The sequence below is a fragment of the Archocentrus centrarchus genome, chromosome 19 (genome assembly GCF_007364275.1).
Source record: "Archocentrus centrarchus isolate MPI-CPG fArcCen1 chromosome 19, fArcCen1, whole genome shotgun sequence".
Classification (NCBI taxonomy): domain Eukaryota; kingdom Metazoa; phylum Chordata; class Actinopteri; order Cichliformes; family Cichlidae; genus Archocentrus; species Archocentrus centrarchus.
In genome coordinates, this window is record NC_044364.1 from 15,261,134 (window position 1) to 15,281,029 (window position 19,896).

The window sequence follows — 19,896 nt, forward strand, 5'->3', positions numbered from 1 at the left end:
ATCACACAAAGATGAAAAAGCATCCCTCCATTTGCATCACTGATTGAGTGTACTTTGTTTGCTCCTCTGATCCGCTCTGACTCGTGGCGGCCCCCCTCTTTAATGAGCATAATCTGATGAAAACAGCTATCCGCTTTTCACTTTGCTTCTGCAACTGCTGCTCAGCTAGCCTCTTTCTCCGCCCCCATCTTTAACACAGCTATGAGACCTCTAATTATGCAAGGATTCAAGTAGCTTTTCACAAAACACAGTGTTGTCCTCTAGAGCTGGAGAGCGCTCCACGAGCCAAAAGGACAGGCTGCATATTTGTAGGTTGAGCAAATTCAATTTGTTTGATTAGTTCCCTGGATCTGCTTCAACTTTGGTTTAAATGGTGGATCTTAAATACTAAGAGTAAAAATAAGGTTATGTCATCGATGTGACAGTTGTGCACAGAAAAATATTGAGATCTCTGCAAATTTTGGAGACATATGCCTTTAGTCGAAATAGAAGTTCGTCCAAGAGGAATCTCAATCATCAAAAGCAGTGTGCTTATTTTCTCTCCCGCTCTTTCATTCGTTCACCATCTGCGTAAATAAAATGTCACCGGATCACACAATTCACATAAATGTGTCTTTGCACACACAATCAAAATTTGGTTAATTGAAGTACCAGCTCTGTTGCATGTGACAGAAATAGGCCCATTCTCCTCCTCATGTATTAGATTACCTGCTGCCACTGTGGATTTGTCTGCTTTCGTTTAAAACTGATATGAAAAGACTTTATCGCGATGGTTAAGCATTCAATTTGATCTTTGCCTGCAGCGCTTCCTGGCTAATAAAATTACACCGATGTCAATGAGCTCAGGTGCAGGTGAAATGGACGGCACGTATCGCTTTGCTGTTGAGCACACACGCGTCAGGACGCAACAGAAGAACGGTGCGCTGAAACTGTGCGTCGTTGTGTTCAGGGACAGCTTCAAAATTTAATGACAAAAGTCAATAAATGGATGAATGCTTAACCGTTTTCTGAGTCTTCATGTGCGTTAAGAAAATTATTGCTTCCTCATTCTGTTATTTACTGTAGTTTACATTCGCGCGTAAAACGTGTGCGTAATCTGCTTAATAAGACCGAGTTGCTTGGCTTCGCTGGAACATTTAATCAATGGACCATTTATTCAATTTACTGACAGGTGAATGCGCCTTGTGCACGCCCCCCAAAAACCCTGATACATTTTCCTCTTTTATCTAATTGGTTGATAAGTGGGTGCGTACTGCTGAGCTCCAAGCCAAAACGTTCGCGCGGCCTTTTTCTTTGGAGCCCATTCTCGTCAGACCCCCTCGCGGTTTCATCTCAAATCCCATTTGCTATTGTACCTGTCCAATCGCAGCGACCGAGCACGCTTTAACTCGGATGGCAAATTTATTTCATCATTACGATCCAGAGCAAGTTTGACGCAGTGATCTCTGCGCTCTCGCACTGAGCCGGACGCAGCTTTAAACGACTTTCTGAGTCTTCCCTCCCTCTTATGCGTAATATTTTTCTACGGGCCAGAAAAACCAGAAAAACGTTTAGAGCTGTTTAATCCCTTTTTGAATTTTTGATGGTGATCCCTATCGGACAGTAAACGGTGATGGCAGACTCTGATACGCAAGAGGCTCGCCAACCTGCAAAAGATTCACCATTCTCAATAAAGAACCTGCTGAATATTGAAGACAAACCCACCAAACCGAAAAGCATCCTCGGATCGCACAAGGCGGTTTTGGAAGGCAGTTTCTTTTCTCGGCTTGGTGACTTGTCTGTCCCTCGATTTGAGCTGCCAACACAGAGAATTGGACTATCTGCGCAATATCTGGAAAGAGCTTCTACCTGGTGGTACCCGTATACACTTGGAGCACATTTTAGGACTGGAGGTAATTTATTTTATTACTTTAGACATTACCTGTGGTGTATTTAACACCATGAATGGATACCATAATCCTTATAATATGTTTTAAAAAATGATAACCGGGATACTCTAAATTAAATATAACGTATTCAATTAATAAACTTGGTATTTATAAAACAAAATTAAATGCAGGTAGGATAGTTCTCATTGCACCGGTTAATGTCGTTGAAGAGCGCGTTTTAATACAGTTAATTTTTTTTCCTGCAGGGTCTGAGAAACTTAACTTGAGGGAAGCATCACAGGCAGCAGACAGGCGCTCCCCGGATCTCCAGAAAAGTGACCAAGATGCCAAAGATGAAAGCGCCGACGACGATATCGCCCTGGATGAAAGTGACTCGGAGGAGCCAAAGAAAGAAACAGACCAGGAGGACGACTGGAGGAGAAAAACCGACGAGCTGGACTCCGAGAAGAAGCCCTGTCGGAAGAAGAAGACGCGCACCGTGTTTTCCAGAAGTCAGGTCTTTCAGCTGGAGTCCACTTTCGACATTAAGCGCTACCTGAGCAGTTCAGAGAGGGCAGGCCTGGCCGCGTCCCTGCACTTGACCGAGACGCAGGTGAAAATCTGGTTCCAGAACCGGAGGAATAAGTGGAAAAGGCAGCTGGCCGCCGAGCTGGAGGCGGCCAACCTGAGCCACGCGGCAGCACAGAGGATTGTGCGGGTTCCCATACTCTACCACGAGAATGGAGCCCCTGAAACGAGCGGAGGCCCTGCTACAAACTCACCGGGGAGCCAGGCGCTCCTGGCTTTCCCTCACCACATGTACTATTCTCACCCAGTCCCGCTGCTGAGACCTGTTTAACAATTGTGTCATAAAGCATTGTATATATGTTTTTAACTGAGAGTGATTAATTGAGAAAAAAAAATACAATTTTGTATATTTTGTAGATTGAACGGACACTGCTCATTATTATTATTATTATATTATTATTATTATTATTATGTGTAACGATCCTTTATTCTACTGAAGTGTCCTTGAGCAAGACAGGGTCCCTTTTACAGCTCTCACGAGAGTGAAGAACACAATAAAAACGATTTTCTGGTTATTATTATTATTATTATCATTATTATTAATCTAAAATGGCTGCATATATTTGAATGTATTATGAACAGGGTTGGCTGTCTATATGTAATTTACAGAAATTTGTGTCAGTGTTTGAAAGTGGGATTAAATATTTTGATATTTTCCAATATTGTGCAATACTGTTGGCTTCATATTAGGCTACCAGGCTTTGTCACCTATAGGCCTATAGCTCACTTTGTAATAGGACAATCATGTGATTCTTAAAATACTCAAAAACTGCAGATAATACAGGCGTTTGTCTTTATGACGCAGTGGGTGGCGTAATTTTAAAGCCATGAAAAAGCCAAAAAAGCCTCTGTTTTTTTTTTGTGTATGGTTTTCTTCTGATATTGTTATTGAAATTCTGTATATTATATGGTCTCGCACTCAGTAAAGACTCATTCCAGAAAGAAATGTATGTGGTGTGCAAAACGAATGTTTATTCAAGTCATGTCGTATCTTGGTTTCAAACATTTGTGAGGAGTGTTTTTAAGAATCCGATCATCTCGAAAATAAAACACGGATCAGCAGACCCTTTGAAATGACTTAATCTATAATGGCTATCCTATTTATACGGATGACTTGGAACATGAACAACTGCATTCTAATTTCTAAGAGCGCTGGATGAACCAAATGCTAGATTTTTGTGGAGAGTTTAGGTCTCAACGCTCTGCTCTTTTTCAAGCTCGTCTAATATAATGTGTGCAGACATGCCCAATAATTAAAAACAATTGGCTATCTCACACAAACTAGAATGCACTAGCCTTTAAGGTGACTAACAGTTACAAAACGAATTTAAATGGTTGATTATTGCTTGTCTAGGAGCCAGCCTTCTTAATTTTGCATACATTTAACCATGTTAATATTTATTTTATGCTATTTGTTTTTCTTATTGAATGGCATCTGAGAAGAGCCCAAACTGAAATAGGCCACTACAAGTGATTGGCCGCTATAGATGGTTAATTTATTGTTGTGAAGTCCTCCTCCGGTGCATGATACAGGGGCTTGTAATATAGAATAGAAAACCATAAACAACCTTTCCTTAAAAAAAATCTGTCAAAATGTGTTAAATTTTTCCTGAAGTTTTGGGCAAGTGATACTTTTATTCAAGATATGAGCTACGTGATTTTAGTTTAGAACCACAAATCAGTTAGCCTATACTGGGAAAGCGCAGACTTCTCGGAGATTGAATTAGGATGACGAAACAGAGAGAAAGCTGACCCATGTCACGTGTTCTGCATTGAGACAACGGAAATATCCGCTGAAGTAAGCTCAGCCAATGAAATCGCAGGCGCGAACTTGAACATTCCTTTCAACCAATCAGCGTCTAGTGGACTATCACGCAGCCACGGTGTGTTCTCGTACATTCCCTCTCTCTTTACTTCTGTCTTGTTTATCTCTCTCCATATATATTTTATCGTTAACCAAAAAGGCATAATACCCGCTGTTGACAAATAAACCAACCGGCCACGTCTGAACGACACCAGACTGAAGCAGTAAGTGAAGTTAAGCTGCTAACGCTTGTACTCGTTGCTTTTACCGTTGTAAGCTAGTGTTAGCTAACACAATGCAGGAGAAGTAGTGGGCTTGGTGTAATTGCTGGATTTAACGAAACAATTTATGTGGTCAGCGTAAAAGAAAAAGTAACGAGATCATATATCCACAAAATAACGCAGTTACCCCACAAGCTGAAAAGCAGAAAACATGTATATTAGTTTAAGTAGTAGCTAGCTACTATTTAAGAGGGCGTATTGTGACTTGCTGGCTATGGCTTCTGTCGGTGGGCTGAATTAAAAACGAGAGGAAGCTGTTAATCCAACAATGGTTGGCTGTGGTTCACGACCAGTGAGCTTATTTTTATTTCCAACAATAAATTTGTATAAAAACGCATGTTTTGTTTTCGTCGAAGCCATTGATCAGTTTTAAGCAAGATTAACCTTTTATAGGGCAGTCGTTGAAATACATGAAAATTCTAAATATCAAACCTAGATGTTGTTGGAGCATGTTACAGGATTTTTTTCCCCCAAAATGTTTCCTTTTAATGTTGAAAATCAAGGTAGGTGAAGTTACCAAAAGTGTGTATATAAAATAAAATGTAGGAAAAACAGAAATTTAAAGCAACATTTTCCTGATTAACACTGGCACTTCTCACAAATATAACACACATACCAAAGTGCAGTCCTGTCCAGTCACGGGCTTCATAATACTTGGCAAAGCTGCTGTAATGTGGCATAATCTCCATTAAGATAATAGTAAAGCATTTATATTTTTCTTCAAAGATTTAAGTCCATTCACTGATTTGGGCATTTGTATATACCCAAATACAGGTCCTGTTCTGTGGCAATATTTAACCCCCTATTGTGCTGTTTATGCTTCAGTTTGAATGTCATCCTTTGAATCCTGCAAATATGCATCAGTTAGGTTATATTAAAATACCTTGGAGCGTTGCTAACTCTTAAAGTTTAAATGGAGTGCTTATTTTCCTCTATTGCAGATGACAGGCTCAAATGAGTACAAGCTGAACCAGGGACCAGAGGATGGCATCTCTGCTGTCAAGTTCAGCCCCAGCACAGCCCAGTTTCTCCTGGTTTCCTCTTGGGACTGCACCGTCCGTCTCTATGATGTGGGAGGCAACACCATGCGAATGAAGTACCAGCACACAGCTCCAGTTCTGGACTGTGCATTTTATGTAGGTTACAGATTGTTTGCTTAGGTTTTTTTTGTTGTCATGTTATAACCTTGAAGACTGGTACACTTAGATGATGCCACCTTTTACTTGCAGGACCCCACACATGCTTGGAGTGGAGGTTTAGATGCACAGTTAAAAACGCATGATTTGAACACAGATCAAGGTAGGTTACAAATCTGGTAGGGATGGATTCAAAACTTTGAGGTATAGTAGCAGTGAAATACATCATGTTTCAATTTATGTTGTACTGGTTTATTCTCTTTAAACAGACACAATAGTTGGAACACATGATGCCGCCATTCGTTGTGTAGAGTACTGCCCAGAAGTTAATGTCATGGTAACGGGTAGCTGGGATAGATCAGTTCGACTGTGGGACCCACGGACACCCTGCAATGCTGGCACCTTTACTCAGCCTGACAAGGTAAATCAATTGATAAGACCATTGTTGAGAACAGGAACATTTGTTTATGCCTTTATTTACATTTTCTTCATGGGTTTACACCCGATACTGGTACTCAGTGAGGTAACTATTAAAGATGTTTGCTAGAAAGCCCCTTAATTATATGAGAAAATAAAGACACTGTAATTTTATTTATTTGTCACATAATGTTTTAACATTGCAAAAGGTGTTAATTCATTGTAATGTGTTTACATGTGGCTATGTAATATTGTATGCATGTTCATATGTGTTTTTTGGGACAGCTAGTGATGTGCCCCCATCTTGTCTCATAACTTGTCTTTGTCACAGGTGTATACCCTCTCTGTGGCTGGAGATAGGCTGATTGTTGGCACAGCTGGAAGACGAGTCCTGGTCTGGGATTTAAGAAACATGGGCTACGTACAGCAAAGAAGAGAGTCCAGCCTGAAGTATCAGACTCGCTGCATTAGAGCCTTCCCCAACAAACAGGTAGACTTTGTAAAGACTGTGTTAAAACTTGACTGATAATTTACTCTTAATAGAACCTGATGTTACAGATTTACATATTTTCTCTCTTGGCTCCAGGGATATGTCTTGAGTTCAATTGAGGGACGTGTAGCTGTGGAGTACCTGGACCCAAGCCAGGAGGTTCAGAAGAAGAAATATGCTTTCAAGTGCCACAGGCTGAAGGAAGAAGGAATCGAGCATGTTTATCCTGTCAATGCCATCTCATTTCACAGTGTTCATAACACCTTTGCCACAGGTAAGATTGGCTAGTTAGTACTTGACAAAAGCAGCTATTTATCTCCTCCTAGATCTTTTTTGGGTTTTTATATATATAAAAATTCACAATTGCAGAAATAATCCCTGATTTTTCTTTAACCTTCATCTCTGAACTGCCAAGGTTGCATTCACAACTCCGTTAATATAGATTCATATCTCAGCAGTAATGAGGCCTAAAATTTTTGAGCTTGACCTTGAACCTGTCTTTCTACCAGGTGGCTCAGATGGCTTTGTGAACATCTGGGACCCATTCAACAAGAAGCGCCTGTGTCAGTTTCACCGGTACCCGACCAGTATCGCATCACTGGCCTTCAATAATGATGGCACCATGCTTGCAATTGCCTCCTCCTACATGTTTGAGAAAGGAGACATCAGCCATCCAGAGGATGCCATCTTCATCCGCCAGGTTACAGATGCTGAGACAAAGCCCAAGTGAGTCTTCCTCTTGTCTGTTGTGCAAAGTACTGCTCAGTGTCGCAGTTTGCTACCCCTGAATCTCTGAGCAGCGCTGTTTACAATGAGCAAGTCGAGCTGCAGCATATGCTGATCTGTATCTCTGGCCATCCACTTTTCAATATCCGATGGCTGAAAGATAGACAGATGAAAACTTGAAGTCCCCCTTCCAGTTTATACATCTATGGCTGTTGTAAATACACACTCAGTGACCAAATGAATAGAAACCTGCAGAGTGGAAGGCAATCCATTACAGTGGGCCTGTGATATATATTACCCCTGTTTTGTTGAAGTCAAAGGCATTCAGGTGGTCTTTAGTGTTGTTTCACTTGTTTTTCAATCCAGACCATCAGTATTTGAACAGCATATTTTTTACATTCCTCAGCCTCTGTGCTTCAGCACATTTCATTTGGAATAAAGCATAGATTTTATATCAGAATCCATTTTCAGCTTTAAATTGATGAACAGGTACTGACAAAGGCCCACAAATATCAGTAGACGATTTTTAAATAACAGTTTGTCTCTCTCACTGTCAGCCATACTGTCCCTAAAACTTAGTTGGAGAACTCAACCAGGCCTTTTTGTTTTTGAGGCTTATCTTCATACTGCATGCTTAGATATTATATCCATAACTATAATGAGTTGTTTATCATCATAAAGATCTGGGACTCTGGCCAAAAAAAAAAAAATCCAAATTCCTTCAAAATTTTAAATACTGTGCAGCAGTGCAAAGAAGTAGAATTGCAAGCTTTCAAGTTACATTTCATTTGAATTGCATCCAGCAGTGACAGAAAAAAACAAGAAGCATGTTTGTGGGCAGACTTGTGACTTGATGCTGCAGCTTGAAAAACTCCGGTTTAGTGTCATTGCCTGAGATCCATCTCTCGGCAGTGACGATCCTCCACGTGAACGATGGGTCGGGTCGGGTTGACATGGAAGTTGATTACAGCAAATTTCACATCTATGAAATCACTGTGTGCACATAATTATAACAGGATTTTAGCAACGTAAAAGTAGCAGCTGTGTTGGAAGCAGCCTAGAGCTGCTTGACAAAATGACTGGACAGATTTTAACTAAGTATTTCTTTGAATCGGCAGAGTCCTGGAACTGTTTTTTTTGCAACTTTTTTGCAAAAATGTATTATAATCTCAATAAACAGAAGTTAAAACTAATTTTAGAGCACTGAGTTAATGCAAGGGTGGGCGGCTTTTGTCTAGAATCTCAAGGAAATAATACTATGAAACTGTAGTCCCTGAATGGGATGTCACTTGTCTCCATGCATCAATTCAGTGATTGCTCAAGTTAATTGAATCTCTTTGTTTTTGGATTTCAGGTCAACCTAAGTACACAGAGGAAGAGTTCCCTCTGCATTTGAAGCCTTTATCACATTGGATTTATCTGCTGGCATCTAGATGTTTTCCTTTCATTTCTTTCCATTCCCAAACAGCATTTGTAATTTAAGTAACATTTGTTACGTTTTTTTCTCTTTTCTGGTTTGTCAAATATTTCATTCTTGTTTTGTTCTTTCTTGACTAAATAATTTTTGTAAATACTGTACCTTTTTTGACTTTTTTTTCTTTCTTTGCCACACTGTAGTTGTCCTTGGATCAGCCTTTTAATGCTGACAGTTTGATACTTGGAATATAATAAATGTTCAGATTTGACCAACATGAAGTTCATTCATACTCAAACATTGTTCATGCAGGTAGCACATGAATAACAGCCAGAGAAATGCTAGGAATATTTCAAAGTAACAGGGATTGTTCTCTTGGTGATGTGTTGAGGGAAAGTGATGATCCACTCATCCTGCTGTGGGCTCCACTTGCCCCCAAACAGTGACCTCTGCTGATAGACATCAGAGGTCTTTGGCCTAAACAAGATGCTGGTTTATTACTGGTGGGAAATTGGGAGAAAAACCACTAAATGTGATGACCTGGCTCTGTTTGAAAGACAGGGGAAACAAGAGTTTATATCCAAGTGAACGGCATCAGGAGGTTATTAAATTATTATTATTTAATAATTAATTGTATAGTGAATATATGTTCAATTGAACCCATAAACGTCGAGCTAAATGTTATTTTAGATAACAGATGACAGCAGTAATGTGTCATAGAGCTAAAACTTCTGAAAAGTGTATTATCATTGAATTTATCTGCTAGACTGTGTGAGTTGTTACACTGGTGACAGATGCAACGCAGGCTTTTGTAATGCGCTATTTGGTAATATATGACTGGGAACCATTGCACAGGGCAGTTCTGGAAAAATATAAGTGATGCCTTTTTTTTCCCTCAGATTTTCAATGGCGTCTAATGCAGTTTCTGAAACCCTTCAGCCTAACCATGAGAGAAGATATAGATGTCAATTATTCTATTTAAGAGATCCTATTTTTTTCCTAATGGCTTTATCTGCTTCTGCAGTATCCTGGAAATGATTAGTTCGATTTGGTGAAATGATGTAACTAATTCCCATGATTATTGATAATGAGTCTGTCTTTGACGCTGGATTAGGACTGCAGCTTAATATGAAATGGCATTCATTTTGGGATGTAAGTGCCCATGAAACAGGAGGAGAATGGGCAGGGGTTTGTTATTGTGGCTGTAGTGAATTACCTTATATCCTGTCTTTCTTTGCTTCTACTAAATTGTAAAATTTAGTGAGTATGTATTAAACCTGTATGGGATAGGTGTTTTACTAGAAAAAAGTAATTTAGCAGCCTGTTTGACGGGTGCATTAAGGCATTTAGTATTTTTTCCAAGCCTTTTATTAAATGATTTATTAAGCTCTGTAATTTAACAGATTGTTGCAGATGACTGGGTTATCTGTCAGCATGTTCTTCCAAGTCTCCACAGAGATCTCCATGTTTTTTTTTTCCCTTTAGCAAACATTCAGATAACCACATCTGTGGTTGTGTGGCTGGGCTCTGATTTCCAACCGCTGAAGTGTTGCAGACAGTTTGGCTCTACATGAAACCGTTACATGACAATTAAAATGGGTGATTGTCCTCCAACAGCCTGTCAGGTGCATTTAACCCAACCACAAAGGGCTCTTATGTTCACTCAAGAGGGCGCAGATGACCTTCAGCAGACACCTTATCTCTCAAGACTGGTTTCTAATATTATATCAAGCTGATGATAGCCCAGCGTCCTTCGTGAGCTGTGGAAAAATGGGGAAATCACATGATGCATCAGGAAAATATTGACCACATTCTGGTTTGTCTTACGTTTCATTGTTACTGTAGACCACAGAGACGCACAGTGACACCATGCTATAATGCAGTTCTTTCTCACTTTTAATAGTAAAGTCACAGTTTCAAATAATAAACATGAAACTATTGAGATCTTTAATAAGCATACATGATTATAGTATATTTCATGACAGAAGTGAAATGATTCATTACAAGATGTCCTAACCATATCAGGACATTTAATATGGTTCCATGTTTGTTTTGGGTTTTATTGTGTTTTTGACTGAATGTATCAAGAATTGAACAAAGCCTACTTTAATACTTTACAGTGTTGTGAAAATGTATTTGCCCACTTCCTGATTTCTTAATTTGTACCATATTTGTTACATTGAAATGTTTCATTCCAGCTGCCATAGGGCGAGAGGCAGGGTACACCAAAAATACACATATAAGCTTGTTGCAGGGCCAACACAGAGAGACAACCATTTACACTTACAGCCAATTTAGAATCACCAATTAAACAAACTCCAAGTCTTTGAACTGTGGGAGGAGCCAGAGACAGGGAGAACATGCAGTCTCCACACACACACACACAAAAAAAAAGCACCCAGCCCACTGTTAGAATTTGAACCCAGGACCTTCTCACTGTGAGGCAACAGTGCTAGCCACTGTGCCAGCATGCTGTCATTTTCAGATCATTAAACAAAGATAACCTGAAAGATTCTTTAATTTATTAAGGGGGAAAAGCTATCATATCACACATCATGCCTCAATCTAAAGAAACAGCTGAGAAACAAATGGAGGAAACTTGGAACAGTGGTGAACCTTCCTAGGAGTGGCCGACTAATCTTTATATTCATTTGCACAAATCCTATCCTATGTATGTCAGTAATAAGCCATCAATAAAGGCTCTCGCATCTGTATTTTTGGTTACAAAGAGGCAACGTATAGCAGTGAATATTCGTGTATTTTGTATAAATCCTCTTAGGTAAGAGTTACCTAAAAGGTACCTCTTAGGTATTTTGCTCAGTTTGTGTTCCAAAAAAATAACCTTGAGGCTTCAAAAAGATGAGTCACATACAAGTGGGTGACAGCAGGATGGCTGTGGTTATATACAGTCTGTGGTTTTAAGTTATGACTGATCAGGACCATTTTTAATTGTTCTAGTTATAATGCAGGATAGCTTATTTATTCCCTTGAAATCACTTTTTTTCTTTTTATTAAAATACATTTAAAACTGTATAACTGCAAGTTACTTTCTGCCACTGAATGTCATCTGCATCTACTAAGCGTTCTTCTGAAGGATAAGTAGTCAAATTACACTGGTGGAAAATACACACCAGCTGAACTGATAACCTGGCAGCCAAAAGGTCCACATATTAATTTTGTATATTATGTTATATATCTAAAACACAAAAATATATTAAAATGCAAGCTTATTATATAATTCCCTTAATAATAAATGTAATGCAAAAGCAAAATGACAATCATAACATGGTATGGGGAGTGTGATTCAGAAAATGGTGGCTATATATTTTAAAACAGCATAATTTACTCTTTATTTGAGTTGATTGCAGTGAGATGAACACTTTCAGTTTGTACACAACTGCCAAAATGAAGATCCTGGTTTTGTCCCCCCCAGACTTGCATGCTGTGTCCACTTCATCCAAGCTAGGGAATGAAACCCGACCCTTTCACTTGGACATGGCTGTGGCCTGCCTCGGCACCTCACTCCAATCTGCCCCTGCCCCGGGGAGGCTTTTAAAGAGCTTTGGTGGGCGAGACAACATCTTCTCAAGAGCATTGTAGTTACATTAGAGTGTAATTAGGCGATAAAGCTCAAGGCCATGTAACCCACTGCTAGGTGTCACACTCACAGCTATCAATCTCTTTTACAGGGCTGACAAGGGACAGGGGCGCTCCTCTGGGAGCTGGACTGTAGTAAATTAAAAATCTCTGGGCATGACAAGGGGGGGTCACGGATATTTGGTTTGAAGTTCTATTTTGGCTCTCGGGCTTTGTGCTGGAGATTAAGTTAAATTAAATTTCACAGGTATTGCTTGTAAAATTATAAAAGTGGATTGAATGTATTAAAATAACTGTATTTGATCCTTTAGAAAAACGTAAAAAAAAAAAAAAATGTTTTTTTACTCCCACTGGTGGCATACAATGTTGTGAAAAAGTATTTGCCCCCTTCCTGATTTCTTTTTTGCACATTTGTCACACCTAAATGTTTCAGATCATCAAACAAAGCTATCCAAACCTACATGTCCCTCTGTGAAAAATTAATTGCCCACTGGTTGTGCCACCCTTGGCAGCAAGAACTAATCAAGTGTTTGTGATAACTGACAATGAGTCTTTCACATCGCCGTGGAGGAATTTTGGCTCGCTCTTCTTTGCAGAATTGTTTTAATTCAGCCTCGCTGGAAGGGTTTCGAGCATGAACACCTGTTTAAGGTCGTGCCAAAGCATCTCAATGAGATTTAAGTCCAGACTGGTGTGTTTTGGATCACTGTCCTGCTGCATAACCCGAGTGCTCTTGAGCTTCGGGGCACAAACTGATAGCCAGACATTCTCCTTCAGGAGTTTCTGGTGGAGAGCAGAATTCATGGTTCCATCAATTACGCCAAGTCATCCCGGTCCTGAAGCAGCAAAGCAGCCACAGACCATTACACTACCACCACCGTGTTTGACTGTTAGCATAATGCTGTTTTTTTTCTTTTTTAATGAAATTCTGTTAGTTTTATGCTGGTTGCAACAGGACCTAAACTTCCCAAAATGTTCAGCTTTTGTCTTGTCAGTCCACAGAATATTTCCCCCAAAGTCTTTATTTATTATTTTTTTAAACATACTTGTCTCAGCCCACAAAGTACGTTGGGATATCTCGGGCTGTGTCGAACATGTCCAGGTCATTAGGTCACTGACTGACTTCCACACAGAACACTAATCATATGTAACTCCAGTGTACTGCTGACCACCATACGGTGGTTATGCTCTGAGCTGGTTCCCTCTGATAAGGTTTGAGGGCAATTCAGAGCTGGCAAACTGTGGTCTAAGGAAAATAGCGATGGTGTCAGATTTTGGAAGACACCAACTGCTTTACTTGGACTAACATCATATTACTTTACTTTTTCACACAGGGCCAGGTAGGTTTGAATAGCTTTTCCCCCTTGAAAAAAAATGAAATCTTCATTTAAAAACTGCATTTTGTATTTACTCGGGTTATCTTTGTCTAATAATAAAATTTGTTGGTGATCTGAAACATCTAAGTATGAGAAATATGCAAAAAAAAAAAAAAAAAACCTAAGAAATCAGGAAAGAGGGCAAATACTTTTTCATGGCACTGTACCTCTGAGTTAAATCAGAATTATTAAAGGTGCTTCAATGACATATAGCCAATGCTTTATTTTTACTGATGAAGAAGGACACCCTTTGAATGTACAGGGTGTCATATGTTACTATGACTGGGTTGTTACCCTCCAGGAGGTGAAACCACAAGCAGTTACACATAACTCATCTGCGTCCTATAGAGAGAGAGAGACACCCAAGTTCTCTATATCACACAACAGACTCCACTTGAAAACACAGAACCTGTTGCATTGTACTGATGATTTGCGGTCAGTTTTGGAGTGACAAGCAGTCTTTCTTTAAATACAGGGAGGGCACATCCCAGGGGAGCCTTTGAAAAACAGTAAGTAGGTATCCCCCATTTAAACTGAAATCAGATTGCAGGCCTTTTCAGGCCAGCTCCTTTGTACACTCTCCATATCTATGAACTCTCTGTGCTGTTTAATGGGTTCATGGCCACAGGGCAAGGGTTACAGTTTGTCCTTCCTGCAATTAGCATTCACGGTTAGCTTAGCAGAACTAATGCACCAAATCTTCGAGGCTCACGTTTCCTCTGTGCCTCTGGGTGAGTGTGGCCAAGATTTAACTTACTCCTTGTATCCATTTCAACCTGCTTTATTAGAGGTTATTGGCAAAATCCCCCGAAGAACACCAATTACAAGACAGCCATTATCAGACAGTTAAGTGTTGGTGTCACACAGAAAAAGGCATAACTAAACTTAGGCATACCATTTGTTCATATACAGCACAGCTTGAGGTTAAATACTTACAAGACACAGGTCACAGTGGGTGGAAGGAAGAGCCACTTCTCCAGCGGCCTTCATTTTCAGACAGCAGAGTAATATGCCCCATTTCCTTTTCACAGTCTATATTTGCTTCTCATTTATTTACCAAAATCCTGCATTATAAGAAAATGAAGACCCTTGTCATTATTATTACTTTTGTGTTGTATTTGCCCTGTGACATTTGGGTCAAGACACTGTTCACAGGAATATGTATACCAAAGCTATTGTCGTTGTGGGCCATGACGATCTCATGAGTCTAGAGTAACATAGCTGCTTAAATGAAGCTGCTTGGAGCTGTTTTGTGGTATTAGCGTTCTCTGTATTCAGTAACATCAAATAGTTCATACAAGAACCTATGGATGTTTATATAGGTTGACTAGAGTACTGGTGCTAAATAGAGTATAATACTATAATGACCCATCACTTTGTTAGGTACACCTGTTCAACTGCTCATTAACTAAAAAAAACCTAATCAGCCAGTCCCATGGCAACAACATCATATATTTAAGCATGTAGACCTGGTCTGAGTATTTTAGAAACTGCTGATCTACTGGGATTTCCCCACAAAACCATCTCTAGGGTTTACAAAGAATGGTCTGAAAGAGAGAAAACACCCAGTGAGCAGCAGTTCTCTGGGTGAAAATGCCTTATTGATGTCGGCCCACTGAAGTTCAAACCAAGCATTTGGAAGTGCGTTGTTGATGCTAGATGTCAGAGAAGAATGTCCAACAAATGGCAACAACCCATTATAAGAATTCATCAATAACTGTTATGTGGAAATACATTTGATTGCCCCTGTGTTTAAACTCCAACCTGTTACCTAAGCAGGGGGGGATTCTATGCTATTGAATATAAAATACATTTGTCATTTTCTAAGTGCATTTTGTCTGAGTGTTTAGTGATTGCGGTGCATTATGGTGTCGAATCAATGAGACAAAAAGTAGGTGCTTTCATAAACAGCTTTTGATTATTGGACATTATAAACTTTTCTGAATTCGGTGAAGTGAAACAGTATGCTGTCCCATCGACTCAAATGCAGATTAAACAAACTAATGCGAATACAGAGCTCATTCATCCAGTGACGTTTCTGTGTGTAGAACAGCAACGCGCTGAGAAGTCTGGCTCTAATTCATCATTGTCCACACATTATATTATTATTGATGGCTCTTGCCGTGGGCAAGTGCATTTGTTTTTCAGATTTGTGACAGGCGGCAGAAAACTGGATGGAGGTTTATTCTGCAGCCGGGCCAGCAGCATCGCACACATCTCTCTCTTATTTATATATTGATCGTCATGCCTCCCCATAATCTGGCACCTGACACATTTCACAACATTATGTGGAACAGGTCAGAGGACAGTGCTAATGAAACTGCATGATGGATGCCGTTGTCCGCAGCATTAACCCAGCATTTACTCACACACTACTGTGACCCTGAAGAGCCAGCTGGAATTGCCATAAATAATAAAGCGCTGAGGTGGTCCAGAGGCATGATTGTGACTAAAAAAAAAATAAAATAAAATGTAATATCAGTGTTGAAGTGGTTTGCTTGGTTAGTTTTGCAGCAGCAGTTAAATGTCCATGTTTTAATGAAGCAGAATAACTTCAAATCTGAATAAACACTGAAGACTAGAAACCTTTTTAATACCTGAATGTTTAAGATAAAAGATCACAGTGAGCAGATTTGTGTGCAAGTCTTAGGAAGCAGAAAATGACTTGGTAAAAAAATTTTTTTAAAAAATCACATCGTGTGTGAGCACTGTGAGTGAAATCATAAGAGCGGTCTGTAATACCAGGCGTGAAGTGAGCTGTATGACTGCGAACTCTCTGCTCTGCTCCTCTCCACCACATCCATCCTACCAGGCTAATGTATCCCTCTCAATAGCCGGGGATAAGGGGAGAAAAGACTGCTTGTGTGAAGCACAAAAAGCCCCACCGTGGTCACGTTCGCAGCAGTAATTGGCAAGGAAGCTTTATTTTATTCACTCCTGTATGTCTTTTGTTGTCCCGTAGGTTTGTACAAGTGTGGTGCTTTCGAAATTTCTTTCAAAACCGTCTAATTTCTGCAACCTCCTGTCTCTTCTTCCCTGCGTGTCCATTTATTTATTGATTCGTAAATATGCAGCTGTTTGAATCTTTCTCTCTTTTTTTTTTTTTTTTTTGGATGCTGAAATGTGCTAAAAACCAAACATTTAATTGAACATTTAATAGAATTTCAATGATACTTAATTTCAAACATCCGCAAGAGGCGGGAAAATATTTAATCTCTTACGAGTCCTGCTGCTTTCACACTCTGAAAGCTTTATTGCTGTTCAGCAAAGTAGTGGCAACAGAATAGGGGTTGGTGGGCATTAGAGGGGCGGCTTGTCTCCTTTCATCATCACATTGTAGTAGTTGTATAAAAGCCTGTAAAATGTAGCTTGCAGTTGTATTTTCACCACAATTACACTTTATGCTGTTGTAAAATGCATTCAAAGATTTTTCGCTGTGTTACACCAGTACATTATTCTCTTAAGCACTCTTAACCCTCTCATACATCAGTTTTATAAAAATACAGATGCTAAGAAAGTTCTCAGGCGAATATCTACTATTCAGGTTTGCTGGCATTTTCCAGCATTACTTCCCAGCTCACGTTCTTTTGATGTCTTCATGATTTCTGTGTTATACGTGAGTATTTTAAGCATTTAATGTACTATTCACACATGCAATAAAATTACATCACAATACTTTAAAGAGCTATAATAATGTTGTATAGCAGAGGCTTAGAACCTTTTTTGCTTGTAAGCCTTTTTCAACCCTCTTGTCACCCACATCTCTGAGTTGTCAGTTCAATCAATGATTCATGACTGATTTACCTCTTTGGATTGTTTCTTTTTTAGTTTTGGGTGGCAGAGTTTTGCTCCTTATTCACTTAAATCATTTTTACACACCTTCAGAAGCCCTGACCTCATTACTTCTTTAGTATAAATAGTGAAATATGTTCACCGGAGGGTAAAATGTGTATCTATTGATTTTTAGCTGCACTTGTGGTGTGGTTCTATGGATGGATGTAAGCTTTTTAGTCTATCAGATGCATTGCCATAATGTTTGGTACAGCTGTTGGTGCCAAAAAATAAAGCCTACATTATAGCAACTGGAAACCCCAAACTGGTCATGGGGGATGGTTTTTCCTCCCTGAGCCTGGTTTTGCCAGAGGTTTCTTCCTGTTGAAAGGGAGTTTTTCCTTCTCACTGTTACCAAGTGTTTGCTCATGGGTGGTCATCTGATTGTTGGGGTTTCTTCTCAATATCGCAGGGTCTTTGCCTTACAATATGAAGTACCTTGAGGCGACTCTGGACGGGCCACTATGCTGTCACAGAGCTAACACATAGATGAAGTCAACCATTCGCACTCACATTCACACTTACAGACAATTTAAAAATCACCATCCAACAAGCATGTCTTTGGACATGTCTTTGGACCCACACAGGCACAGGGAGAACATGCAGTCTCCTCACAGAAAGGCCACAGCCGGCTGGCAGATTCAAACCCAGGACCTTCCTGGAAGTGAGGTGACAGTGCTAACTACTGAACCACTGTGCCACCATTCTTTTTCAAACAGGCATTCAAATCCCATTCAAGATACATTCAAAAATGTCATTTTGTTTTCTTCCTACTAAAACTTAAAAAAACTAACACAGTTGCATTCTTATTTTAATAAAATTTTAAACATGATTAACATTATACTTGCTGCACATCAGTAGATATTTTTTAATACTGTAGTGCTGTGAGCAGAAAGAAATAATATATATTTCCCCTTTACACTGGGGTGAAGATGAAAGTATCCAAGGCTGATAGATAACAGATTTAAGCAAGAAAAACACCGTTTTTAAAATTTGAGTGACCTGACCTGTTTTGGCTTCAGCGATTGTGTAAGTTTTTTTGTTCAGTTCGGGATACATAAAAGTGTCGGAATTGAGGCCAAAATAGCTGCTGTAATTACAGGTAGATAAGGGATGCAGAGTGAAGTCTAGAGTTGTTAACTGCTGAATACAAATTCACTGGCAATTTCAGGCATTTTGATGTTCAGAGTGTTTATGTTAGGGCACAATCGGAGCCAGGAGTTATTCCTACCCATTTCCCCACTTACAGTAAACCACAGGGTTATCACGTAGGGTTAGGCTCTGAGTACAACACAATTTCATCTCTAGGGCCCTTTACAGATGAAACAGGCTTGCATCTCAGAAAATATTAGAGTTAAAAAGAGTGCATTGACCTGGGCCTGATCAGAACCTTTGAGCTAGTCGAGCTGAAGCAGCAACATCACAGAAGATGTGCCGCTCACATAATGGGGTCAAACTGTTTGTTGGATTTGTGCAGTGCTGACATTGTAGTGGGAAAGTGCAGGTGAAAGGGAGTGCAGCAAACATTTTGGAGAAGAAAAACAGTTACGTCCTCAAGTACTGACTGATGTATGTGAATACAGTTACTGTGGTGTAGCCACACAAGAGACAGTGGCCCGTTCATTTTCATTTGTGAGAGATTAGTCCTTCATGTCCAAGTTGCAACAGTTCAGACAAGCTACCTGACCTGGCCACCCTTGGGACCATGTTGAATGATTAGAGGTCAAAGTTGGACACCTGTGGGTTCAAAGGGTAGGTTCAATTCCTGAATGCTCTGGTTCAGTAACATGCACCTTAGAGATGTTCAAAACACTTACCTGTAAGGGACTTGATGTGTTTGTACAGCTAAATAAGTAAATTTACGACTGATTATATTCTCCCACAGATTCACCTAAACTCGATATCCTGGAGGATTTCCATTTTAACAGAACCCTCATTGATTCCGTTTTTTTTTTTAGAGGAATTGCAGCCTGGATCAGTTTACCTTGTTACATTGTCACACTATGTTCTGGTCTGATCTCCATGTCCATTTCCGCTCAGCCTCCCCTCCCAGCCACCACAGCGCTGTCCAACAGTGTTTTCTTTGTCCCTGTGGCCAGCCATCCATTCCTAATCTCCAGTCTTTTACTGTGCTGGAGACATGCTGCATGCTTTCAAAGAGCAGGGTAAGCTGCTGATGGATGCCCTCCATCTCCTTAATAAGGCTTTGAAGAAACCTTTTGGCCCAGTAGTGACAAATGACTTTGTATATGAGGTTCACTATTACAAATACCTTATAGCTTTAGGGAAGCAATCGGGCACAATATTAAGTGTAAGAAAACATCTACCCCCCAAAAAAGCTTACATTTGATCTAAGTCCTTCAGCAAA

At 39.8% G+C, this 19,896-nt stretch overlaps 2 protein-coding genes across 2 annotated transcripts; both read left to right on the plus strand.

Moving 5' to 3' along the window:
* The first annotated feature begins 1,418 nt into the window (after positions 1 to 1,418).
* LOC115798806 (homeobox protein HMX3-B-like) lies at positions 1,419 to 3,311 on the plus strand. The gene is made up of 2 exons (XM_030755779.1): positions 1,419 to 1,892; positions 2,135 to 3,311. The coding sequence occupies exons 1-2, from the start codon at positions 1,613 to 1,615 to the stop codon at positions 2,725 to 2,727; spliced, it is 873 nt and encodes a 290-aa protein (XP_030611639.1). The 5' UTR covers positions 1,419 to 1,612; the 3' UTR covers positions 2,728 to 3,311.
* A 1,007-nt stretch (positions 3,312 to 4,318) lies between these two features.
* bub3 (BUB3 mitotic checkpoint protein) lies at positions 4,319 to 8,999 on the plus strand. The gene is made up of 8 exons (XM_030755357.1): positions 4,319 to 4,484; positions 5,483 to 5,677; positions 5,771 to 5,840; positions 5,947 to 6,098; positions 6,426 to 6,584; positions 6,681 to 6,858; positions 7,094 to 7,310; positions 8,665 to 8,999. The coding sequence occupies exons 2-8, from the start codon at positions 5,483 to 5,485 to the stop codon at positions 8,672 to 8,674; spliced, it is 981 nt and encodes a 326-aa protein (XP_030611217.1). The 5' UTR covers positions 4,319 to 4,484; the 3' UTR covers positions 8,675 to 8,999.
* The last annotated feature ends 10,897 nt before the right edge of the window (positions 9,000 to 19,896 follow it).

Excerpts from the sequence above, each read along its gene's own strand:
- LOC115798806 (XM_030755779.1), top strand. The coding sequence starts at position 1,613 with ATGGCAGACTCTGATACGCAAGAGGCTCGCCAACCTGCAAAAGATTCA. Across the intron at positions 1,893-2,134 it reads AGCACATTTTAGGACTGGAG|GGTCTGAGAAACTTAACTTG; the intron begins GTAATTTATTTT and ends TTTTTCCTGCAG.
- bub3 (XM_030755357.1), top strand. The coding sequence starts at position 5,483 with ATGACAGGCTCAAATGAGTACAAGCTGAACCAGGGACCAGAGGATGGC. Across the intron at positions 5,841-5,946 it reads TGATTTGAACACAGATCAAG|ACACAATAGTTGGAACACAT; the intron begins GTAGGTTACAAA and ends CTCTTTAAACAG. Across the intron at positions 6,585-6,680 it reads GAGCCTTCCCCAACAAACAG|GGATATGTCTTGAGTTCAAT; the intron begins GTAGACTTTGTA and ends TCTTGGCTCCAG.